The following is a 27,496-nucleotide window of genomic DNA, read 5'->3' as shown; positions in this document are numbered from 1 at the left end:
GAAGCCATGCTTAAACAGATGACAAGAGCCTGGTGCAGATCTCCAGCCTTGCCAGCATGGAAAATGGACATTAAATGATGATGTTGTTGTCATTTAAATTTTAATTAGCTCTAAGAAGAGGGCATCTATTTATTTTTCCAGGTTACTAAAAGAAAGTTGTGTAGAACTTGGGTAGATTAATATCTGCAAGAGAAAATATTGGTAGAGAGAATCCTGGAGAGTCGAACTTATGGAGGACGTTTATACTGTCTCTAACCATGGGATTGGTTTCCTGTCTGATGTGGAGTGTTTAGGTAGGTGCATACAAAGAGACCTGTGTACTGCCAGTGGATACAGCTTGAAATGTAGGTGTCATCTGTATGTCTCTAGAACCGGCTTCAAACCCAGACTATGTATGCTCTGACAATCAGCATTGACTTGTTCTTTTACTTGTTTCAGTCATTTGACTATTGCCATACTGGAGCATTGCCTTTTAGTAAAACAAATCGACCACAGGACTTATTCTTTGTAAGCCTAGTACTTATTCTATCGGTCTCTTTTGTTAAACCAGAGATGTAAACACACCAACACCAGTTGTCAAGCAATAGTGGTGGGGACAGATACAAACACATAAATACATACATATAAATGTATATGTATGATGGGCTTCTTTCAGTTTCTGTCTACTAAATCCACTCACAAGGCTTTGATTGGCCTGAGGCTGTAGAAGAAGACACTTGCTCAAGGTGCCATGCAGTGGGACTGAACCCAGAAACATGTGGTTGGGAGACAAGCTTCTTACTACACAGCCACTCCTCTGCCTTGGTCACCAAATCCTCTCTGATAGTTGACCATCAGCAACAAGATTTGCTGTTAAGGATCACACTGTGCATATGAGGTGGAATCCCACTCATATTGTCTTATGAAACTCGTGTCATGATTGATTTGATGAACTCAGTGGTCAGAGAGAGCTCAACCCCCTCTTAGGTGAATGCCACCACAAATACAAATAAGTAGTAATCTGTATAAGCCTGTGTGTGAATAGGGGCCACTGCAAGTAATGGTTAATGTAGAGAATGAAGAATTTGCAAGGACCTAACCAAACTTTGGGCCATGTCATATTAGATGGCATAGGTTGGAGACCTCTGTCAGCATAGTCTGTAATGAAATGATGTGATACTAAAGTTTCAGTTGAAATAATTCTGAAGGATTCTTTGAAGATTCTTCTGTGAGCTACAGTCGTAGACTTTTGCTAATAATATAAAGAGTGGGTTAAATATTGTATCTGAATATCTCAAGGTTAAATGACAAATTAGAACAAATCTACTAAAGCAGATCCTACTACAGATTATCTTCATAGAAGACAATTTTTCCATGGACTCATAACACTATAATATATATAATATATAATTTAATGTGTGTGTGCATGGAAATTGTAGTTATGATACCTGTGCCGGCAGCACGTAAAAAGCACCATCCAAACGTGGCCGATGCCAGCGCTGCCTTGACTGGCTTCTGTGCCAGTGGTACATGACCTGCTGTGCTTGAGGAGACCTATTGAGTCAAATACATCAACATCAAAATAAATATCAAATGGAAATTGTAGTTGTGATACTTGTGCCGGTGGCACGTAAAAAGCACCCACTACACTCACAGAGTGGTTGGTGTTAGGAAGGGCATCCAGCTGTAGAAACACTGCCAGATCAGACTGGAGCCTGGTGCAGCCTCCTGGCTTCCCAGACATCGGTCGAATGGTCCAACCCATGCTAGCATGGAAAACGAACGTTAAACGATGATGATGATGTTGGTGCAAACAGGAAAAATAGAACTCAAAATATGAATATATGTATATTTTTATTAATATTTATCAGAAGCATCAGGGTGACTCAAGGTTTGAGAGTTTTGTACGTTGGCACTTGATAAGTGCCAACACATGAAACTCTCAAGCCTTGAGTTACTCTGTTGATTCTGCTAAATATTAGTGTGAGTGTGTGTGTACATATATATATGATAAAACAATAAAAGATGGACAAGCATTTATGCATGGAATCAAAACGTTTATAAAAGTGTTGTATAAATATAATTACAAAGAAAAATGATAGTCCTTGATTAATCTTAACACCTGTTTCGACAATTCAGTGACTGGTGGATGCAATAATATGCATTATGCAACCAAGTGTACTTAATGATGCAACACAACATAGCAAAAAGCCAAATATTGGTATTAACTCATAAGTTTGATACAGAAATCAATATAAGCTATAAGTTCCAACATTAATCTGATGCTTATCTATTCTGTGCTTTTATTGGCATTTTGTCACCCATTGTAAGTGTATTTATATCTATCTAGGTTGTGTCCTGTTGAAGCACATATGTATATTCCAGTATTACAATCCAGTATGTAGTTATATTTATGCGAGGTATGAATTAGTTGGAAATTCTGGAAATATTGTTTGCGCAATAATTGTATATCAAAACAGGAAGTTGGCAAAATTGTTTTGGTATATTATTTGTTCACCATTACACATGTTTCGTTTGCTATTAGGAATCACAAAATTGTACATGTCAGACAAGCATGTAAGAAATTTCCTATTAGAAGTCCTTCAGAAAGAGAATCAAATGACTCCTGTGTAATGGTAAATGAATAATACCAAAGAATTTGTTCAACTTCCTGTTTTGATATATCTATACAGATAGGTAAAAATTGAATAGACCTAACAGGAAGGAGTACGTTTAGACAGCTATTTAATAAGCACTACTTGTGTTTCCTTCCTGTTGACTATTCAAATATTTTTCACACATGAATGCCTAAGCCTAGACTTCAAATACTATCAGCTATTTGGTAATTCTGTGGAGGCGCAATGGCCCAGTGGTTAGGGCAGCGGACTTGCAGTCGGAGGCTCACGGTTTCAATTCCTAGACCGGGGTTTTTTTTTTTGGTGTTTATTGAGCGAAAACACCTAAACAGCTCCATGTGGCTCCGGTAGGGGGTGGTGGCGACCCCTGTTGTACTCTTTCGCCCCAACTTTCTCTCACTCTCTTTTCCTGTTTCTTGAGTAACGCTGCGATGGACTGGTATCCCGTCCAGCTGGGGGGAACACATATGCCACAAAAACTGGGAAACCGAGTCCATGTTCCTGGCTAGGCTTGAAAAGGGCACATAGATAAATAAAAAATTTGGTAATTCTAAGGGCAAATGAGCTCTATTTTGTACTCTAATTTGTTCCTAATGGAATACACTTCAAATATACAGATAGATAGATATACAACAGTAAATGGAATGGCTGTCCCCGAAGAGCTATGTTTGTTGTGAATTTTGTGGAATTAGTATAGATCATCTTTAGAGAGGTGGAGGGAGAAGTCTGGCAGCAGTTTGGTGAAAAAAAAAGAAAAAACAAAAGATATTTGAAGGTTGTGTGTTGCACTAAGAATCATTGTTTTCCTGCTGGTTATCTATAGAGCATTGCTGAGCTGACTAAACTCCAAATTGATAATGGTGGTGCTTGTATGTATGCACATCATTTTAACATCCACTTTACTGTGCATGCATAGATTGAATGGAATGCATTGAGGCAGATTTTCTTTGTGGTTGAATGTTTTTCCTGTCACCAGCCTTCACCTGTTTCCAAGCAAGGTAATATTTCCCCTTGGCCAGACATGTTTTTGCAAACTACTGGAGGTGAGTGACACTTATTTATGACCATCATGTGATGTCATAACAAGACACAAAAATGTGCATGTGCGCACAAACACACACACACACACACACACACACACACACACACAGTTGATGTAATCAACTCACCCATTCCCCCCTTCAAAATTAATAGCCTTGTGCAAGAATTTGGAATTATCATTATTATTATTACAGGGAGCTGGCAGAATCACTAACCCACTTGTCAAAATGCTTAGCAGCATTTTGTCTTTACATTTTAAGTTCAAACTTTGCCAAGGTCAGCTTTACCTTTCATCCTTACAAGATGAAATAAGTCCCAGTTGACCACTGGTGGGGGGTGTTGTAATCGACTAACTAATTCACTCAAAATTCCAGACCTTGTGACTATAACAGAAATTAACCTTATTTCTTCATTTGTCTCCATGTTCTGAGTTCAAATTCTGCCAAGGTCGACTTTGCCTTTCATCCTTTCGGGGTCGATAGAATGAGTCCCAGTTGAGCACTGGGGGCACTGTAATTGACTTGCCCCCTCCCTTGAAATTGCTGGCCTTGTGACAAAATTTGAAATAGTTATTGTTATTACTTCTTGGTTTACATAGATACATGTGTGTGTGAATGAAATGCTATGTTGCATGAATAGTTTTTTTTTTTTGTCTTTTTGTTATTAGCACCATTCAAGCGTGGTCGATGCCAGTACCAGCTGACTGGTCCTGTGCCGGTGACACATAAGCACCCACTACACTCTCAGAGTGGTTGGCATTATGAAGGGCATCCAGCTGTAGAAACACTGCCAGATTGGATTGGAATTTGGTGCAGCCTTCTGGCTTACCAGCCCTCAGTCAAACCCGTCCAACCCATGCCAGCATGGAAAGCAGGCGTTAAACGATGATGACAATGATGTAGATAACATTTGTTGCATTGTCTGGGACCCTGTTGTCTCTTCTTTCTGTTCTTTCAAATATACTCCATCATTGATACCTTTATACACATGACATAAAATACATATGTATATGCATACACACACACCTATACACTTATATACATGCAAGCACATACATACACACATAATGTGAATGGTTGGTGAAGGTCCCCCCCCCCTGCCTCTCATCTATCATTCAAACTAAATATTTTAAAAGCTTTAATACCATTAGTAACTCTATCTCTTTGCCTTACTTTGTCTTTTGATTTTTATGTGAATATATTGATTTTGTTGTTGAACAGCACCAGTCAGCTCTATTTGCGCTCTATCATATAGAGGTCGCCGGTTTTCTTAACTCTTGTTAACAACCAATGAAAACAGAATATAAAAAAAAAAACCACTTCGTCTGTTGATTTTTTTTTTTCCCTTATCTGTTTGGATCTATTTGATAGAATGTTACTCCATTTATGTCAATAACTACGATTTTGTTATTGTTTCATGAACTTCATCTGTCTGACAAGAACTTGTTTTATTTCTCTTGTGTGTGATGGATAGTGAATTAAAAAGCTCCGTGCAGAACTGATCCGATCTACTGATAGTCTGTGATGTGGCAGCTAAAGATCGGCTTGATAACATTTGCTAAATAGAACAAGATGGAATGCTCATCGTTTCCATGATTATTTAACATCCATTTTCCATGCTGGTGCAGGTTGGATGGTTTGACAAGGATCTGGCAAGTCACGGGACTGGATTGAACTCTGATGTGAGCTTTAGAATCTTTTCTATGGTTGGATGCCTTTCTTAATGCCAACAACTTTACAGAATGTATTCAGTGACTTTTTTTTCTTTTGTGCCACCAGTATAGTTTTTTTCTTTATTGTTTCATTATATAGGAATTGAATTTTAATAGTTTGCTTCTGGACTGCATGGTTTTTGGTTCGGACCCTCTGTGTGGTACCTTGGTCTACTGCCATCTATCTAATCCATAATCAACAATAACTCAGTGAGTGGATTTGCTGGATGGAAACCGAAATAAACCTGTTGTGTGTGTGTGTGTATATGAATGAATGTGCGTGTGTGTGTGTGTCTGTCTGTCTTTGCTTTGGTATCCTATGTGTGTGTCTGATCTTGCTTTGATATCCTGTGTGTGTGTGTCTGATCTTGCTTTGATATCCTGTATGTATGTGTCTGATCTTGCTTTGATATCCTGTGTGTGTGTGTATGGCTGTTCTTGCTTTGGTATCCTGTATGTGTGTATCTGTTCTTGCTTCGATATCCTGTGTGTGTGTGTGTCCTTGCTTTAGTATCCTGAGTGTTACTGTCATACAAATGTGTCTTTCCAATATTCTGCAAAAGCATGTCTGGTCATGGGGAAATATTACCTTACTCAGAAACAGGTGAGGGTTGGCAACAGTAAGGGTATCCAGTTGTAGATAATCTGCCTTGGTGAACTCAGTCACCTGTGCAATCATATAAAATTGGACTTTACAATGACAACAATGTTGATGTGTTGTGTCTATTTATGAGAAAAATAAATCAAGAGTTGTGATCTTGAAGTTTTTCTCAACAACATTAATTCTTTCTTCCTCGAACCTTCAACTATTAATGGAATCATAAGGGGCTCCATTGTGACATATCATGTGTCTTTGGCATTTAAACAACAGGGTCCATCCCTTTCCAGGTCTGAATAGAGGTTATTTTACCTAGAAAGAAAGAAAAAGAAGTGGATGGATTGGTACTTTATTGAGTCGTGAAGTATAAACAGCAAAGTTGACCTTGATGGGATGAGAACACAAGGTGTGGAGACTCACCGAACAAATACCGCAAGGCTTGTTATCCAATACTCTAACAATTTCAACTAATCACAGTATCTCCCAATCAAATCCTTTCTCAGCATCCTCTCATATTTTCCATTATTCCCTGCTCACTGGAGCGACCCTTTTGTACCCTTACATCCCCTTCCCTACTACTCCTACTCTTTGCACATTATGCCCGTACCTTCTGATCTGTCCTTCCTGAACCACGTCTATCTCTCTGGCCTTACCCCTCTTCTATCATTCACACCCTCATGAAAATACCCTCTTTCTTCTCCCCTACTCTGACCCCTTCTCTGTCCTCTCTCATAAGTTCACCTTCTTGTACTTTGAGAGTGTGCTTTGGCACTCCAACACTATTGTCTTTATCTCCTTCTCAGCTACTCCCACCCACCTTTCATATAATGTGGGGTAGCCATTTATCCCCTCTGAAGCAGGACATCTGTGCTTGTCCCTCTATCACAGTTTAGCCTTTCAACACCAGGCATAAAGCTAACCCCTTCCTTCTCAAATACTAGTAACAGGAGCTTTTTGCCTTTCCCTTTTTCTCATCTGGCAAGTTATCTGGTCACCTCACTGGTGCTGGTTGCGCAGAAAGTGCTCTCAGTTCACCCTGTAAAGTGTTTGGTTTAAGGAAGACCATCTAATGGTAGGAACCACACAGAAGTTGACACTGGAACTCTCCATTGCTCTGTGACTCGCTGGATCTTGTCAAAAAACCCAACCCATGCAATCAGGAAAAATGGATGTTAAATACTCTTTTACTTGTTTCAGTCATTTGACTGTGGCCATGCTGGAGCACCACTTTTTAGTCGAGCAAATCGACCCCAGGACTTATTCTTTGTAAGCCTAGTACTTATTCTATCGGTCCCTTTTGCCGAACCGCTAAGTTACGAGGACGTAAACACACCAGCATCGGTTGTCAAGCGATGTTGGGGGACAAACACAGACACACAAGCATAGACACACACATATATACATATATACGACGGGCTTCTTTCAGCTTCCGTCTACCAAATCCACTCACAAAGCTTTGGTCAGCCCGAGGCTATAGTAGAAGACACCCAATGTGCCACACAGTGGGACTGAACCGGAACCATGTGGTTCGTATCAAGCTACTTACCACACAGCCACTCTTATGCCTGTGCACACAGCCACTCCTCCGCCTGATGAGGATTTGTATGTATAAGTCTGTGATTTTACACCACCACTTGATAACCGGTGTTGGTTTGTTTACATCTGCATAATGTAGCAGTTTGGCACAAGTGACGAAGGAAATTAAGTACCGAACTTAGAAAAGACAAAAAAAAAACGTAACTACTGGGATCATTTGTTTGACTAAAACCCTTCAAGATGAGCCCAGCATAGCTGCAGTCCAATGACTAAAATAAGTATAAAAAAAAATAAACAAAATGAAAACACCAATCAGCTTGCCAAGAATGGATTTGCTATTCCCCTTTCTCACATACCTTTGAAGTTCCACTATGTCTGCTTTTTGTAAACATTGACTATTATTATTATTATTATTATTATTATCATCATTATATCTTTCTGTTTCCTGTGTATCATTTATTCCATTGGTTTGAACAACTTCAAAGTATTTTCTTATAAGGGAAATTAGCAGCTCTTCACTGCGGGACTGGTTTAGAAGAGGAAGACAGGGGAAGTGTTGTTACCTTTCAAACAACATTGAAAAACTTCTTTCATATTCGACATGGCACATATCATCTTTCATCCAACATAAAGAAAAAAAAGTCACTTCCATACATTGGATTTTTTTTTTTTCATTTCCAGACACCATAATAACTTCTATTGAATGTTTCCCATCTAGATCTGCTGCAGCTTCCATATCCATATTCATAAGTACCAATGAAACATACATAAACATAAAATATAAAAAAAATAATAAAAACTCGGTACTAACAAAAAAGTATCAATATTTCTGATTCTTCTCTCTTGATTGATTTCTGTTAATGGCAAGCTGGCAGAATCGTTAGCACTCTGGGAAAGATGCTTAGAAGTATTTCATCTGTCTTTACATTCTATGTTTAAATTTTGCTGAGGTCAATTTCACCCTTTGACCTTCCAGGGTCAATAAAATAAGTACCAGTTGAACATTAGGGTCAATGTCATTGCCTTATCCCCCTCCCCTGATCTTGCTGGCTTTGTACCAAAATTTGAAGCCAATATTTCTTGTCCTTCCCCCTTGGTTGATTCCTTTGAGGAGATTCAGTATTGAACTAGTGGCAATTAATAATATAGTAGTTGTAATAAGGTGGTGAGCTGGCAGAAACATTAGCATGCTGGGTGAAATGATCAGCAATATTTTGTCTGTCTTTACGTTCTGAGTTCAAATTCTGCCGAGGTCGATTTTGCCTTTCATCTTTTCGGGGTTGATAAATTAAGTACCAGTGAATCTAATCGACTGGCACTCTCCCCAACACTTTGGGCCTTGTGCCTAGAATAGAAAATATTATATTTTAAGGTGGTGAGTTGGCAGATATGTTAGCACGCCAGGCGAAGCGCTTAGCGGTATTTTGTCTGTCTTTACATTCTAAGTTCAAATTCTGCCGAGGTCGACTTTGCCTTTCATCCTTTTGGTGTCTATAAATTAAGTTCCAGTGGCGTACTGGGGTCAATCTAATTGACTGCCCTCCCTCTCCCCAAAAATTTTGAGCCTTGTTCCTAGAATAGAAAATATTATATTTTAAGGTGGTGAGAAACATTAGCATGCTGGGCGAAATGCTTAGCGGTATTTTGTCTGTCTTTACCTTCTGAGTTCAAATTCCTCAGAGGTCAACGTAGCCTTTCATCCTTCCAGGGTCGATAAATTAAGTACCAGTTCATACTGGGTTCACTCTAATCAACTGGCTCCCTCCCCAAAAATTTCAGACCTTGTACCTAGAGTAGAAAAGAATATAGTAGTTGTAATAGATCTTGTACTGGTTAGGAAACTAGTAGATTCCAAGATACTGGCAACAAGACTTTCTTATAATTAAATATATCTGAAACTTCAAAAAAAAGAAGGGGTAAAAAATGCTTATGAAAGTCTGGATTTATTAGGATGAAGTCATCCACTCAATACACTCCAGCCCCTTTTTCACAGAGATACTGTGTCTCCTCTCTCACTCTCTGTCCCTCTCTTCATTTTCTGTTCCTACTACAATGGTGTCTGCTTTTCAGAACTAGCTGGTTTTTTACTCCCTCCACTCTGGCACTACTGGCTCACTTACCTCTCCTCCTCCTACTATTACCCATAAGTCAAGTTGTGTACAAACCCTGTCCATCTTTCTCAAAGCATTGTCTTTCTGGAATTTCTTTTATTGGAATGTCCGTGTTCACCCACCCACCAAGAAGGGACAGTGGCCATGTTGAGCTCAAGTGTTTGTGAGAGCCTTTGAAGTCTATGATTCCAGTCTCTTCCTAACCTGTTACTAAGGGGCAGTGAAGCCTTTTGGGTACAGCCCCTTTCCCTCACCTGTTTGTGGAAGGGAGGGTGATGGATTGTGGCTGGGATGGAGGTCAAAGAGACATGAGGGTAGCAATGGTTAGTGGGGTTACAAAGGTAGCTGAGGGCATTAATAGTTAATGTGAGTGGGTGTTGAGAAAGTAGACAGGAGTGATGTTAAGGACGAGGTATGATGGATCTAAGATGTAGCTCAGGAGAACGAGTGATAACTGGAGGCACAGAAAGGGAGCAGCTAGCAAAAAGTAATACGGATAGGATGGAGAATGAGGGATGGAGTTTAAACGGAGGTGATTCGAGGAGGAGGAGGAGGAGAAGTAGGAAGAGATAAATGACAGAGTAAAAGGTGTGTGTGAAATGTGTTTTATATATAGATTTATATATAGCCGTTGCCAGCCTCCGATGGCACGTAAAAAGCACCATCTGTACGTGGCCGATGCCCGTGCTGCCTTGACTGGCTTCCGTGCCAGTGGCACGTAGAAAACACCAGCCGATCGTGGCTGTTGCCAGCCTCCCCTGGCACCTGTACCAGTGGCATATCAAAAGCACCCACTACACTCACGGAGTGGTTGGCGTTAGGAATGGCATCCAGTTGTAGAAACATTGCCAGATCAGACTGGAGCCTGGTACAGCCTCCTGGCTTCCCATAACCCGGTTGAACTGTCCAACCCATACTAGCATGGAAAACAGATGTTAAACAATGATGGTGATGATAGATACAACATGCATTAGAATCTAGTCACATCAAGATGTAGGGCACCAGGACTGGCTAGGTAGCATAACATTGGGTTCACTGTGAGGTAAAGACAACCATGAACTGTTGTATTAGTAGTGTACTGAAGTTAGATATATAAATCATAGATTCCAGGTGTGGAATAGGTATAAAAAGAACAGAAATGGGGTTTAAAATTTACTACAGATGTTTTGGTAAAAATTCATAGTATAAATCCACATTTATTAGATAAACTTCAGACCGGTATAAACTAGTAAGATAAAAACCTTGATGCTGACCTATCCAACAAATAGTATTACTTGTTTATACCTGTTTAAAATTTACCTGTGGATGGTTGCTTTATGCTACGATGTAATCTATCAATACATCAATAAAATTCTACTAAAACAGCTGCAGTAAATTTTAGATCCCATGACTTTTATATCTCAGTGAGATAGTGGCTTGTTTGAGGGTTTTAACTCTTGTTTGTAGCAAGCTGGTACTTTGTGTACCCTCTATTATAATTATTAGTTAGTTATAACATTTTATTGTTTAGCCATTTAACGGCATTATTGCTTGCTGGCCACTAATATTATTGTTATTAATTATTCATATATTTACTGCTGATAATAACATCTCTAATGAATATTCATTAGAATATTTACTCATTCATTTACATATATATGTAGATTTCCATGTTGGCATGGATTGGACTACACACACACACACAAGTGAGTGTGGGTGTGTGGGGGGGTGTTTGTGTCTTCCTGTCTTGACATCATGTGATAGTAGTACACAAGTGTGCTCACTGCCATAACAAGCGGTATCTTTTATTTCTAATCTTCCATGAAAGGGTATCCTGTCACAGGGAAATATCTTGGATGGAAACCAGTAAGGGTTGGTAACAGGAAGGCATCCCTCCACTGTGAATCTGCTCAACAAACCTCATTCAACCCATGCATGTATGGATAAGGGGAACATTAAAACAATGGTGACATTGTTTCAGGCAAATCCTGCTGATTTTCTTTAATGTTTCCTTAACCAGGATGAGTGTTGGCTTCATCACTTTGGTCAAGAGACAAAAGAGGTAATCCACACAGTGAAAACACCTCTCTTCACCTGCCCCAAAGAAGCCCAATGTCATTTGGTCATTCAATCTCCAGGGAAGGTGATATCCTCAGTTTTTTGGGGGATGCAAAAGGCATTGGGTTTATTGACTACTTTCAAAAGGACTACACACCATCAATGGAAGGTACTATTGCTAACTTGCTAAAACAATTACAAAAGGCAATCATGGCCAAACATCCAAGGAAACCTCATCAGGTCAAAGCTTGGTAAGCTTAGAAAGTTAGATTTAACCTGCATACATCAGTCTGCATGACCGATAAAAGTGCTTCACTAACTTTCATTGGTTGAAAAGCATCCAACTGTGACGACGAAAGCTTGAACAATATCACTAATATTGCAGCGCTCAGATGCTTTCGACCCATGTAAACATGGTGGCTTCGAAAAACAGAAAAGACGAAGCTATTGCAGAAAATGTGTAGTAGAACAGAGAAAAACCAGGCTTTTGATCTTCGAATTTAATGCATAACGACAAAGAACATTAGATTTTCATTTAATTTTAGATATTTCAAGGGTGGCGGGGAGACAAGATGATATCTTATTTTGTACGATCAGAGTTAACTAATTGAAATGCTAATGATATATAGACCATTAGCTGGCATGCTTTGTGTGGGAATTATATTACCTAACATTTGACCCCGTACTATGATCATTTCCTTCACTAAAAAAACCACTTCTCTAATTCTTATGCAAATGTTCTTTGTCCTTATTTAGAAATGTGAAATTTCTCATTCTTTTGTTTGGTTTATTCAGCTGTTGTTGTTGTTGAGGTTGCAAGGAGGTGAGATGAAAAAGTATATTGGAAAACAATTTTAGACAGAATGGCTTTTGGACTATTGATTTTTTTTTTTTTTAACTCTATGATTTATTCATTTTAAAATAGAATTGCAGAAAAGGTGAACATGTCCCTCAAGGATATTTTCAGAGTTTTTTTTTTGTTTGTTTTTTTTTTGTTTTTTTTTTTTAAATTATTTATTGTATTCTTTTCTCAATTTCTGTGTAAATACTGTTATTGACAGTCTATGGATATTTTAGAGATATTTGGGATTCAATTAATTCTTTTCTCTGGAATCAATGTAGTTCAGAAGATTAACTTCCTCCTCTGCACCACTGCCACCCCCACCCCCACCAGATTATGTGCAGTTTTCCATGATACTACAGTTGCTATTGAACTCCTTAAATTGTTGGCAATCTTTACAGTGACAATAATGAAAGCTTTGTGTTGGATTACCAATATTATTCTTCTCAGTTATTGTTTAAACACAAAACTTTAATGATTTTTGTATAGTTTATAGGGATCAAGTGTTAAAAATTATTTATTTATTAGACTTTCAGCCAAAATGCTTTGCTGTGTTCATTTATAGTCTTCTAAGTGCATCATCATCCTCATTATTTAACATCCATGTTCCATGCTAATATGAGTTGAACAGTTCAAATGGCTCTAAGGACTATATTATGCTCCAGTGTCTGCTTTGGAATGGTTTCCATAGTTTTTTCCCTTTTCTAACCCCACCAACCTCTTCAGAGTGTACTAGATGCTTCCCTTATGCCACCAGCTGTAGTGGGGTTGACATGCAGCTTGTAAGGTATGTGTGTAGATGCTATATACTTACAGATGAGAGAAGGGGCCAGAAAAGGTTTCTTGTTGTAGAGGAGCTGCAAGTCTACTCATGTTTTACAAGAGAGTGTTAGGGAGTGATTGGGTAAGGTTTTGGACAGCCCATAGCTATAGTAAAAGACACTTGCCCAAGGTACCACACAGTAAGTCTGTACCCTAGACCATACAGTTTGGAAACAAACTCCCTGACCACACAGCCATACCTACACTATGTGTGTGAATCTTTTCTATTTGGCTGCCGAGGTCAATGTCCAAATTGATTTCATATTTAGTGTAATTAAACATTTTTATAGTCTAATCAATGCCATGAAAATCACTTTTGCCATAAATAAATCAATAAATAAAGAGTTATTAACTATTAAAGTTTGAAAATTTTAGGTAATTTTAGCCAGTCGTAAGCCACAGGCACATTCCTGCCTGTTTCCATAGTAACAAGTCGAACATGTGAACTCTTTTGTCTGCAACAAAGCACATGTTGACAAATATATTGAAACCACTTGTTGATGCTGTTGTTGAATGCTTAAAACTACAAAAGACATATTGTTTACTCGTTTTTCGTGTGTAGAATACAAATATTGAGAATGTGCTATTTTCAGAATGTTGACAAAATGTGCAGTCACGCACAAAATGACACCTTCCAAATCCTGTTTCTTGATTGGGTGAAAATGATCAAACTTCAAACCTCTATAACTTTTTTGAAAAGTTTATTTCTGGAAAAAGTGAAATAACTCCAGCAATTCAGCTTGGAAAACTACATTAATGTACCAAATTTTAAAATTTTCGATAATCCCCATGCGTGTATAATTGTTAGAGTTTGAAATATTAAGCAGCACTCATTAATCAGATAAACTTTTGAATTCTTCATTGTTCAATCATCTCCTTCAGTGCAGTATTCCTCTATTTCTGTGACAAAGTCTTTGGAATTGTGACAAGAAAATTTTTCCCAAGAGCATTAACAGTTGAAGTGAACTGAAATAGCAGCAATTAGGAATTAAATCTAAAGTTGTAATTTACTTGTCATGTGTACATGATGCACTTGTCTTTGTATAAACACAGTAACACCTACTCACGCTGTTATATTGGCATGTATGCATATAAATATATATATATTTGTGTGTGTGTGTGTGTGTACGTGTGTATGTATATATGTGTGTGTGTGCATGTATATATATATATATGTGTGTGTGTATGTGTATATATATATCATTATCATCACACATTAACTTACACATATATGCTCATGTGTGCATGAGTGTGTGGATAGTAACATAAACACTCATATTGGTTTCAAATTTTGGGACAAGGCCAGGACTTCCAGAAGAAGAGGTAACCTAATTACATCGGTCCCAGTACTCAACACATGCTTATTCTATCGACCCCATAAGGATGAAAGGACAAGTTGACCGTGACAGAATTTGAACTCAGAGCATAAAGACAGATGGAATACTGCTAAGCATTTTTCCTTAGTTTGCTAATGCTTCTGCCAGCTCACTTATATTGAATCATTTATTAAACTGAGATTGTAGTCCTTGCTGCCATATGGCTTTTTGAGTAGAACTCACTGGGTTGAGTAATTTTATTCCTTGTACAGTGCCTGCTGCTGTTTTTGTTGGTGCTGCTAGAAAGGAGACCAAACTCTAGGTCACCCTTAACCCAGAAACCTATGATTAAAACCATTCCAGCTGTGGCCATCACTTTTGTGTTTCTGTGTGATTGTATGTGTGATATACTGTGTCTAGAATGGTGAAGGTGCATAGCCAGTTGGTTAGGGTGTTGCTCTCATGACTGTATGGTTATGGGTTCAATTCTTAGACCTGGTAGCTTGTTGTGTCCTTGAGCAAGGCACTTAATTTCATGTTCCTCATGTCTACTCTTCTGAAAATGAGTACCACCTGAGGGTGGGTGCAACTGTTTTGCCTTCCCATTCTAGCTATCACAACCTCAGTGTTACTCTGGATTAAGGGTGGGTCAACTGAAAGGTCATCTGTGTTTGCTTGTGGCTGCACAAGAATCTAGAGCAATTGGTGAAAACCCAACTCACTCTCCTTTGTTTTCCAACTGGGGTATCCATGTATCTACTCTACAGCAAGACACCTACATCTGTCCCCTCTATACCTTAAACCTTTCAACTGGCACAAAGCCACACCTTGTCAATATTACTCCCCCATTTCTAGTTAAGTGGGTTTGTCTTGCAAGGTACCTGGTGATTCTGTTGGTGCTGGTTCTATATAAAAAGCACTGGTCCTGGTGCCACACAAAAAAGCTCTGGTGCTAGTGTCACATAAAAAGCTCTGATACTAGTGTACTGGTGTCACATAAAAAGTACCAGTGCTGGTGCCACATAAGAAAACTCTGGTCCTGGTGTCACATAAAAAAGCCCTGGTGTTGGTGCCATGTAAAAAGCACTGGTGTCACAAAAAAAAAAGCTCCGGTGCTGGTTCCATGTAAAAAAAAAACAATAAAAAAATCCCCGGTGCTGGTGCCACATAAAAAACCACCGGTGTTTGTGCCACGTAAAAAGCACCCAGCACACTGTAAAGTGGTTGGCATTAGGAAGGGCATCCAGTGGTAGAAACCATTCCAAATGAGACATTGGAGTTTGGCACAGTCCTCTGGCTTGTCATCCCCTGCCAAACTATCCAACTTGTACCAGCATGGATTACACACATTAAATCATTTTACTGATGATAAGTTGTAATTTGGTTACTATTTCTAGCAAATCATTGAGCTCTGTATACGTTCGTTAGTTAGCTTCTTGTACCATGACAGTTTTAAAATCTGCTGTTGCTGACGAATCTGGCAGTAGCTCGTTTATTATTAGAAAAAGCTACATAAAGTGGTTAACATTTCTTGTTTTGGAGAGAAATACTTACTACAGGATTAATTTTCAGTATTGATTTTCTCATCAGATTTTCATTTCTTTACATATTTTTTCCATGTCTATTTACATATTCGTTTTGCTTTGCTGGCATCAGTTGTGTGGGATTCTACTGCAGAGTTAGATATTTGCATGATTTTTTTTTTGTTTTTTTTTTCTTTTTATAGCAAACTTTAAGAGAAATCTTCTACATCAGCTAAAGCTGCTTCTCTTAATGCTAACCAATACATGTGGGAACATTAGCACAGTATCTATTTTGGAGTTTTGTTGCAGTAATTTATCTTGCTAGAGCCAGGAATTTAACGTCCAATATGTTGGTTAGTTCCATCATCTGCCACATTTAACTCTCTTAGTTATATTCTCTTATTAGGACCAAATTTTAAAACTTTATCTTTTGCTTGTTTCGGTCATTAGACTGGCCATGCTGGATCACCAGCTTGAAGAATTTTAGTCAACTCCAGTATTTTTTTTAAAGTCTGGTAGTTATTTTATCAGTTTATTTTGTTGAACTGCTAAGTAACAGGGATGTAAACACACCAACACCTGTTGTCAAGAAGTGGTGAGGGACAAACACATGTAGCGGGTTTCATTTAGTTTCTAGCTATCAAATCCAATCACAAGATGTTGGTCAGCCCAAGGCTAGATTAGAAGACACTTCACGCAGTGGGGCTGAACCCAGAACCATGTGGTTGAGAAGCAAGCTTCTTACCACACAGCCACCCTTACTTAATTTGTAAATTCCATTCATTTATCACTAGCACATCATTCTGAAGTAACCTGTGTCCCACCTTGCCTCCTGTGTTCACTCGCCCTTTGAGAAACTCTAGTCAAGGCTGTAGTTATTGTAATAACTATTGTCCATTTGACGTGTCAGTCTCTGAAGATCATAACTTCTTACACATGCACACATACAGACATGCATATACATGCACATACATGAAATATTGCATCGTTACCTAGGAAACCTTGGTGATCTGTCTTCATTGCTTTATATTACAGTTCAATAACCATTTAATCAAGTTAATTAGCCAACAGCTGAAATGAGTGTTGGTGTTGACCTAAATATGTATATATTTATTTTTTTACTTTGTTGATCTGTCCATCGACTCGGCTAGTAATCATAATGTTTATTTCTTATTTCAGCATCGTATACAGGAAGTTCTTCAGAAGAAGAAGATATTAATCCGAAAGATAAGGTTCAGGTAAATAATTTTTTTTTTTGTGAAACTCATTGCATTCATTGTCAAGCCAGGTGATACACCTAGGACCATTTTAGGGTCTTTGTGATTTGAGAAGAAGGAAATAATCAAGGAAGGAAGGCAAATTATCTTCACGCTTGATTCCTAAGAACCAGGCAGTGGTGGTGAACTATATAATGGAAAACGTCTTCCATGGAGAAACGGGGACAGTTCTGCTGTAGAGGGGAAACCATCTTCCATATGGTTTCCCCTCTATCAAATTTCTTTCACAACGCATCGATTAACCCAAAACTGTAGCTGAAGAAACTTGCATTGGATTCCACCAAGTGGGATTGAACCTAAAACTACACTATTTTGGCATGTTTGGGGAGCTTAAGGGTGCTGGTGCCATGTAAAAAGCACCCATGCTGGTGCTACATTAACCCATCCACTGCCAAATTTTTTAGTATTTTTGGCTTTGCCAGGTGTCTTATGAGTTAAAGTAATATATATTATTTAAATTTTCTTCATATGTGAATATTTTGGAAAATAAGATAAATTTTTCAAAAAGTCCCAAATGGGGAACGCTGAAAAAAAACCATATTTATCCTTTCCTATTCATTTTCAATAATAAACATTTTTTTTTCATTTTTGAAACCATAGAACCAAATGCAAATGTGTATGAAAATCACAAACTACAGTGATGTTGCAACCCATCCTCTTAACAAAAATGCTTTTGGCTTTGCACTTTTGAAAATGTGGGAAATAAGAGAGCCCTTATTTAAAAAAAGTCAAGGGTTAACTGGCACTCCATTGGTTATGACAATGAGGGTTCCAGTTGATTGAATCAGTGGAGCAGCCTATTTGTGAAATTGGCATGCATGGGGTTGAGCATTCCACAGGTGTGTGTTCACTTAATGTGACAGTATGAGACAAGGCTGACCCTTGTACTACTCATTTTTTCCAGATGTGTGGACTGGCACTATGTGAAATAAAGGGTCTTGCTCAAGGGCACAATATACCACCAGGAATCCTAACCATTATTTCACATACCTTTAAAGGTAAGGGTTATCAACAGAATGGGCATCTGACTGTAAAACACTGCTTTAAAAAAAAATATTGCAGATTTACAGATTTCTTTGCTGTCATAAAATTTTAGGGTCTGCAGCACAATACCTATCCCCTCACTTTCCTCATACATGTCTTGAATCCACATCTCTCTGTGGCACAGTGTTGTCATAATCATCAGCACTGTCCACTTTTTCATGCTTTCATGGGTCAGGTAGAGTCTGCTGAGGCAGATTGTCTACAGCCTGGTGCCCTCTCTGTCACCAACACTGACCTGTTTCCATGCTGGGTGATATTTCCTTATGGCCCAATATTTTTTTTTACAGAATATTGGAAATGAATGACATTGTTTATATAACAATGACAACTACTGACATTATGCAATGTCAAGATAAAGAAACATATATTTACATTCTCCCACAATGCACACACACACACACACACACAGAAAACTCAAAAATATATATACTAAAAAATTTTTCAATACGAAAGACTTGAAGCAACATGTGACACTTTATTTTTCCTTGTTCCCTTTCATCCTTCTCACTTTTGTTATATATGTTTATATAGATTATTTCTGCTAAACTCACCTTAAAAATGTATATACCAATATGATTTCAATTGAACTATAATATGAAAACATTCTGTGAAGACATATCTTTATATGTTTCCTTTTCATACATATAAATACACAGAATCAAGTTATTCTCCACTTATACTAAAAAATTAAACTTGTTCTAATTACACAATATATGTCTGGCACCTGTGTCGGTGGCACATAAAAAACACCATCTGAGCGTGGCCGTTCGCCAGCCTCGTCTGGCACCTGTGTCGGTGGCACATAAAATCACCCACTACACTCTCGGAGTGGTTGGCGTTAGGAAGGGCATCCAGCTGTAGAAACACTGCCAGATCTGACTGGCCTGGTGCAGCCTTCGGGCTCCCCAGACCCCAGTTGAACCGTCCAACCCATGCTAGCATGGAAAGCGGACGTTAAATGATGATGATATAATCAACTAATGAGGGTGAGAAAGTTGTATATATATATATATATATAGATAGATAGATAGATAGATATAGGAGCACTCCATCGGTTACGATGATGAGGGTTCCAGTTGATCCGATCAACGGGCCAGCCTGCTCATGAAATTAACATGCAAGTGACTGAGCAATCCTCAGACATGTGTACCCCTAACGTAGTTCTCAGGGAGATTCAACGTGACACAAAGTGTGACAAGGCCGGTCCTTTGAAATACTGGTACAACTCATTTTTGCCAGCTGAATGGACTGGAGCAGTGTGAAATAAAGTGTCTTACTCAAGGACACAACATGCCACTGGGAATCAAACTCAGAGCCGAATGCCCTAACCACTAAGCCACGTACCTACTTGCTGGATTACGTGTTCATTCTTCATTTTATCTTCTGCAATTTTATTTTTGATCTTCTATATATATGAAGATTTTTCCTGCTTCTGGCTGTTTTTCTCTCTACAAAACAACAAGTTACATTGTGGAACAGTCATTTTAACAAGTTGATTTTATTTATTTATCATCTGACGAGATACATCTGCACCACCGGATGCTCCTGAACCAGTTGTTGAGTGTCCCACAACCATCGGGATTAATAATAAATTCTCGTATATTCCATCTTCTGTCTTTCATTTGTTATATATCATCATCATCATCATCGTTTAGCGTCCGTTTTCCATATAGCATGGGTTGGACGGGTCAACTGGGGTCTGTGAAGCTGGAAGGCTTCGTCAGGCCCAGTCAGATCTGGCAGTGTTTCTACGGCTGGATGCCCTTCCTAACGCCACCACTCCGCGAGTGTAGTGGGTGTTTTTTACGTGCCACCTGCACAGGTGCCAGACAGAGCTGGCGAACGGCCACGAACGGATGGTGCTTTTACGTGTCACCGGCACGGGGCCAGGCGATGCTGGCAACGGACACGAATGGATGGTGCTTTTACGTGCCACCGACACGGGGCCAGACAGAGCTGGCAACCGGCCACGAACGGACGGTGCTTTTACGTGTCACCGGCACGGGGGCCAGCCGAGGCTGGCAACGGATGGTGCTTTTACGTGTCACCGGCACGGGGGCCAGCCGAGGCTGGCAACAGACACGGACGGATGGTGCTTTTACGTGTCACCGGCACGGGGGCCAGCCGAGGCTGGCAACAGACACGGACGGATGGTGCTTTTACATGCCACCGACACGGGGCCAGACAGAGCTGGCAAACGACCACGAACAGATGGTGCTTTTACGTGCCACCGACACGGTTGCCAGACAGAGCTGGCAAACGGCCATATATATATATATCATATTAAAGGGAAATGGAAATAAATTCCATTTCTAGTGGCCTAACATGTAAAAATTTAGTCAAAGACTATGTATTAGTCATAAAATACAGTGTACATTTAAACACATGAGGAATCCACTTGTGAGATTCAACACGCTAGAAAAACAATTTTATCCCTAATTTTGTGGTTATGGAACCTAGCTGTTCTTTCTAGCGTGTTGAATCCCACAAGTGGATTCCTCATGTGTTTAAATGTACACTGTATTTTATATATATATATATATATATATATATCGTATTCAAAATTTTACAAAAAGAAGATAGACAGTTAAATATCTTCTACTATATCATGTGGCCAACGCAAACCTTGTGAGTGGATATAGTAGACAGAAACTGAAAGAAACCGGATATTTATATATAGGGAAAATGCTGAGTCAAAAATGTGTCCTATGGTTAGGAGCTTAATTTTTAACTATAATCCTCCTGCAGTTTTGTCTCAATGATCATTTAGTAAGCGGAAAGTGTAACCTCTCGAAAGAGCTGTTCTTCACTCCTGCTCCAGAGCGTCGGCTGCGGGGTCATTCCGAAAAGCTCTACCTGCGCCGATTTCATCGAAGGAGAGGAGCTTTCTCCGTCCGGGTTGCGGATCCGTGGAACAAGCTGCCAGACGAGATGGTAAAGATGCTGACGACTGCCTTGTTCAAAGCCTCCCTTGACCTTAAGTGGCCTGAACTCTTTACATGAACACCACCCTGTACTTAACTCCATGTCCCCCTACATGGCCTTGCTATTTGCTTTTGAGCCAAATTAACTAACTAGTATATGCAGTGCATCTTCTTGGCACAAAGCCAAACTGCCTCTCCTTTATGCAACATCATACACCATCACTATCATGCTTTTTATATCTGATCTTGCTTGGTTGCATTGGTTAGACAAAATCTATATAAGCAGTGTTTTATGGTAGTGTTTTCCAAGCCAGTATGGTATGGAAAATAGAGGTTAAATGATGATGATAATTCTATAGATATAGCTTATGTTCTGAGTTCATTGGGAATATAGACAAACATCACTGCTTTAACTCAAACAGCAACAATGTAAAGTCTCTTTCTCTCTCTCTCTCTCTCTCTCTCTCTCTCTCTCTCTCTCTCTCTCTCTCTCTCCCTTTCTTCTTTCAGTCATACTGGGTTGAAGGGTTTAGTGGAACGAATTCGCTGGAGTTTTTATTTTTGCAAATCCATTACTTATTCTATTGGTTTGTTTTGCTGAACTTTAAATTTACAGGGACATAAACAAACCAACACTGGTTGTCAAGTAGTGTTAGCATGCGTACACATACCTAGCTCATATATGTATTTATTATATGGAACATGGATGTTAAAAGACAATGTATATATATTTATATATACTTTTCTACTCTAGGCACAAGGCCTCAAATTTTGGGCTGAGTGGGGGTCAGTCGATTAGATCAACTCCAGTATGCAACTGGTACTTAATTTATCAACCCCAAAAGAAGAAAGGCAAAGTTGACCTTGGTGGAATTTGAACTCAGAATATTAAGCATTTCGCCTAGCTGCTAATGTTTCTGCCAGCTCGTTGCCATTGGAGCTACTAAATATTCTTTTCTACTCTAGGCACAAGGCCTGAAATTCTGGAGGAGGGGGCCAGCTGATTAGATCGACCCCAGTACACAACTGTTACTTAATTTATTGACCCTCAAAAGGATGAAATACTGCTAACGGTCCTGCCAGCTTGCTGCTTTGATATATTACATTTACACATTACGACCTCATTCTATCAACTGTGACAACACTGGTTCCAAATTGTAATGGTCATGCTATTCCTTTTGATCTATCCATGACATGGGGAGGTGGGGGGGGTTGCTGCATGGGCAACAACCTGTCTTCCGTAATCTGCCCAGATGTGGAGGGTGCTATCGAATGAAGGGGTTAATTGGTGAATGCTAAAAAATGGTAAATCCACAGTAAAACATATGACTCAAACAACAATGGGACAGCCTACAAGTGCGGTTTTGTAGCAGAGATCACCATTTGTGCATTGGGCTTCTCAACCACAGACAATGCTTTTCCTCTGGGGCAAACAACTAGGCAACTGGAACTTTCATCCATGGCCGTTTATGACGGCGTGCAGGGGTGTATATGTGTGTGTGTGAAGGCACATAGCTTACTGGTTTGTTTATTTGTCTCACAATCATAAGGCCATGAGTTAGATTCCCAGTGGTACATTGTGTCCTTAAACAAGACACTTTACTTCATGTTGCCCCAGTCCACTCAGCTGGCAAAAATGAGTAGTACCTGTAATTCAAAGGACCAGCCTTATCATATTCTGTGTCACACTGACTCTCTCTAAGAACTACATTAAGGGCACGTGTCTGTGGAGTGATCAGTCTCTTCCATGTTCATTTCACAAGCAGGCTCTTCTATTGATTGAATCATCTGAAACACTCGTTATTATATGCAAAGGAGTACTTGGCCATATATCATCATCATCTAACATCTGTTTTCCATGCTGGCATTGGTTGATGGTGTGACTGAGGTCTCCTGGCTCCAATCTGATCTGGCAATGTTTCTACAGCTAGCGCCCTTCTTAACGCCAACCACTCTGAGAGTGTAGTAGGTGCTTTTTACGTGTCACTGGCATAGGAGCCAGTCAGGCAGGCCTAGCATCGACCATGCTTGGATAGTACTTTTTATGTGCCACTGGCACAGGGGCCAGTCAAGGAGTACTGGCATCGGCCATATTCAAATGGTGCTTTTTACGTGCCACCAGCACAGAAGCCAGTCAGAGGGTACTGGCATCGGCCACATTTAAATGGTGGTTTTTACATACCACTGCCATAGGAACCTGTCGGGCAGACCTGGTATTGACCATATTTGGATGGTGCTTTTTATGTGCCACTGGCATGGGAGCCTGTCAGGGACCACTGGTCACAGCTACAATATTGGTTTTACTTGATTCAACAGGTCTTGTCAAGCATATATATACACACACACACACAGGGTGTCCAGAAAGTTTCACCCAATTTTTATTTTATTGTACATTGTATTGCGTTATTGTATTATTATTAATTGAAAAATAAGAATCTGGCGAATGCCTTTGGACACACTGTGTGTGTGTGTGTATATATAAAAATAGTAATGCAATACGAGAGTATTGCTTTCCAGTAAAGAATAGCCCATGAGGGAAAATTTTTTGCTAGTACATACGCGGTGAAGCTATACATTAGCATCGTATTTATTACGTTCGCTATTTTCCAGTAAATATCGGTACTTCGTTGTGCCATATATTTACTTCTATGTATATATATATATATATATATTTCACACACACATGACTAACTTCCAAAAGTGTTGGCCAGTGGGGCTATAGTAGAAGGCATTCATCCCTGGGGTGCCACTCAGTGAAACTGAACCTGAGATTATGTGATTAGAAAGTAATCTTTCCAGCCACACAACCATACTTCTGTCTGTGTGTGTGTGTGTGTGCATGCATACGCCCCACAGAAATAGACTTTTACACACACGTATGCAATGACTTTCTCTTGGAGATACAAAACACACATACACACAAACATAGATGCATATGTACACACACACACATACATGTATGTATATATATAGATATATACACAAAAAGAAATCAATGTTTGAAAATTGCAACCTTGAGGGAAGTAAATCATTTAATAAAATGTAATACAGCAATTTACTGAAGTATTTCAGTTTCAAAGAATGTACGACAATAGGATATGGCATTTTATTATTCTCTTGCATGTAGACAGTTTTAGAATATAAACGCGAGTCTGCAAGAACATTGTGTGCCATGTTTAGAAATATGCACATCGTTCTTTTCTTTCTTCTGTCTCTAATAGAAATTTTTTAATTTGCTTTTTTTCTTGTTTTGTTTTGTATATTTTCTAATCATTTTGAATGATTTTCCAGTTGTCATGGCTTACACTGTAATTCTGTTATATATATTGTTGTGAGGTATTGATTCCTTCCTCGTGTTGTGTCAGTTTTTCAATACCTGGCATAATAACCCCCTTATCCGCCTCTCAAATATTAACCCACCCATCCACCCCTTATGCCACACTGATTCGAGGTGGCTTTTCTTCTTTTCCTGTTTCCTGTTTTTGTCTTGCAAATTTCTTGGTGACCTTGCTATGCAGGTGGAATGTAAGAAAAGCGCCCAGGACACACACTGTGAAATTGTTAGCATTAGGAAGGGTATGTGGCCAATGAGATTGTTCCAAAGCTGACAATGGAGTTTGATGCAGCCCAGTGACCTGCTAGACTCATGAGTCAACCTGTCTGACTCATGCCGGCATAGAACAGGAATAATAAATGATGATGGTGCGAGTGTAAGAGAAAGTAGTGATTGTTGTTAATTTTGAGTGAATTTGGTTGATGGAAGCTGAAGGAAGCCCATGTGTGTGTGTGTGTCCTCATCTTGACATCATGTGATAGTTGTGAATGAATGCCACTGACATATGAGCAGTGTCATTCATTTCCAACCCTGTAAAAACATCTGGTCAAGAGGAAATATTACCTTACTTGGAAATAGGTAAAGGTTGGAGACAGGGAAGGCATCCAACCACAGAAAAACCTGCCTCAATAAATTTTATCTGACCCATAAAAGCAAGGAAAAATGGACATTAAAGCAATGGGGATGATATGTCTTGCAATCTCTTTGGTTTAGAAGATGATTCTGTTGTTTATTGACATAGGGCAGCTGTATTTTCTCAAATTGTGTTGGGTGTATCAAGGACCACATTATCTAGCGTGCCCTGCTGGAGGTTAGGCTGCTAATTTGTAACTGGTCAAGTGACACATAGTCTCCTTCTTTGGTTTGTGATGTCTGTAATGTCGTTTAATCACAGATCAACTTTAATCAAATAGTTTTAGAATCAAAGACATATCAGCCTGGACTGTTCCACCTTTTCCTCTTCCTAAGATTCTATGGTAGGCCTGTTGTTTCTGGTGTTGGCCAAAGCAAGGATAGACAATATTGACTGAGTCACAGCATGGTAGTTACTGTTTGCTGTTCACTTACGCAATTATCTTTTTAAAGATTACAGGATTTAGTAAACTTCTTTATGGAATCCTCTTCATGTAAATTTCTAAAATAGAATTAAAAAGTATAATTAATAAAAAAATATTTATAGATTTTAAAACACTAATTCCTTTCAGTTCTATATTTAAGAGATGAGGAATTATGTACATTATTAAAATTTAACAGATATTTGTCAAATATGGTGTAGTGGTTAAGAGTGCGGGCTACTAACCCCAAGATTCTAAGTAGTGACCTGAATAATAATAATAATAATATCAGAAAATACCTTAGGAATGAGAACCCAGGTTTGAAATTTTCCCAAGACACCTGATTAAGGCTGGAGAGGATATCAGCCAAAACGTTGTGTTAACACCAAACAAGATGAGGTCAAATATATGTCGAATGTAAATAATTCCTTGTTCTTTTGTGTCATGGCTACTTCTTAAAAAATAAGGAAATTTAAAGGATTTACTTAGTAAAACTGAGGAACAATAAAAATTCTGTGATGTAATGATATAGTTGGAATATTTAACCCTTTCATTACTGTATTTATTTTGAGATGCTCTGTTTCTTTAAATATAACAAATAATTTGGTAAAATAACTTTATCATTAAGCTAGTGTTAGGAACATTAATTGTGAGTAAGGTTTGGTGAAAGATTTTAATTCAAAACTTAAGGAAACAAGACATTTGTAGTACAGAGACAGCGGGTTTCAGCTGGGTTGGTAACGAAAAGGTTAATATGAAATATGTTTGGTGAATACGAGTTTATATTGCCTCAATATTTGCATGAAAATTAGTGTTTTTTAGCCTTAAATTACAGCACCCTTGCAGATTTGGCTCACTTACAATTCATCGCTGTTAATGCTCAAAATCATTTCAGGTGTTTATCGACCCCTTGGATAGCCACATAGACCCTCCCTACCCCATCCCCGTGGGTTAGTATTGGCCCCTTTGCCAACCGTTGGGTTAAAGTCATTATTATAACATGTCTGTACACATGTGGAATTGGAACACATTGTTTCTTTGTGTGCTGCAACCATTATTCAACATACCATTTAGGCCATGAAATCTTGGAGTCTTTCCTTTAGTATTACATCAAGGACTTTAGTGTAGCCAGTATCATCCTCATCATCATGATTGTAATGGAGGAAAGGTGAGCCCTGAATATGGCTCACAGTTGTTCGGCACATTCCACATAGCATATCATTAAACTAGCATTACACATTCTACTGCTTTACTCCTTAAGTCATTATTTTATGCTTGTAAACTACTCACTAAATTGTTCTTGATTTAGGTTTCATGTTTACTCAAAGAATTGTCATTCTTTTGAATAAAAAAAATTTGTATTTCTTTCAACAGAGAAATTCCAAAGGAAGTACAGATTTCTGTGTTCGCAACATTGACCATGCAGCATTTGGCAGAAGAGAAATTGAAATTGCAGAACAAGGTCAGTTAAAATGAAATTTCACCTCTGAAAGTTAAACCATTCTCTGTTTCCTTACTTTACCAAATATTTTCACTTTGAAAAATGTATTCTATGCAGGCTCAGGCATAGCTGTGTGATAAGAAGCTTGCTTCCCAACCACATGATTCCAGGTTCAGTCCCAGTGTGTGGCACCTTGGGAAAGTGTATTCCACTATAGCCTTGGTCCAACCAAAGCCTCGTGAGTGGATTTGGTTTGACAGAAACTGAAAG

The 27,496-nt window shown here is 38.9% G+C and overlaps 1 protein-coding gene across 10 annotated transcripts in view; it reads left to right on the top strand.

Annotated features, from left to right (window-relative positions):
* LOC115209078 (adenosylhomocysteinase-like 1) overlaps positions 1 to 27,496 on the top strand; it is a 469,217-nt gene that overhangs the window by 341,826 nt on the left and 99,895 nt on the right. For all 10 annotated transcript variants that reach the window (XM_029777176.2, XM_029777181.2, XM_029777177.2 and 7 more), the window contains 2 exons: positions 17,331 to 17,389; positions 27,160 to 27,247. In XM_029777176.2, the coding sequence (XP_029633036.1) occupies positions 17,331 to 17,389; positions 27,160 to 27,247 (147 nt within the window). The remainder of the gene's footprint in view (positions 1 to 17,330; positions 17,390 to 27,159; positions 27,248 to 27,496) is intronic.

The sequence above is a fragment of the Octopus sinensis genome, linkage group LG3 (genome assembly GCF_006345805.1).
Source record: "Octopus sinensis linkage group LG3, ASM634580v1, whole genome shotgun sequence".
NCBI lineage: Eukaryota > Metazoa > Mollusca > Cephalopoda > Octopoda > Octopodidae > Octopus > Octopus sinensis.
This window is presented reverse-complemented; position numbering and strand designations above follow the sequence as displayed.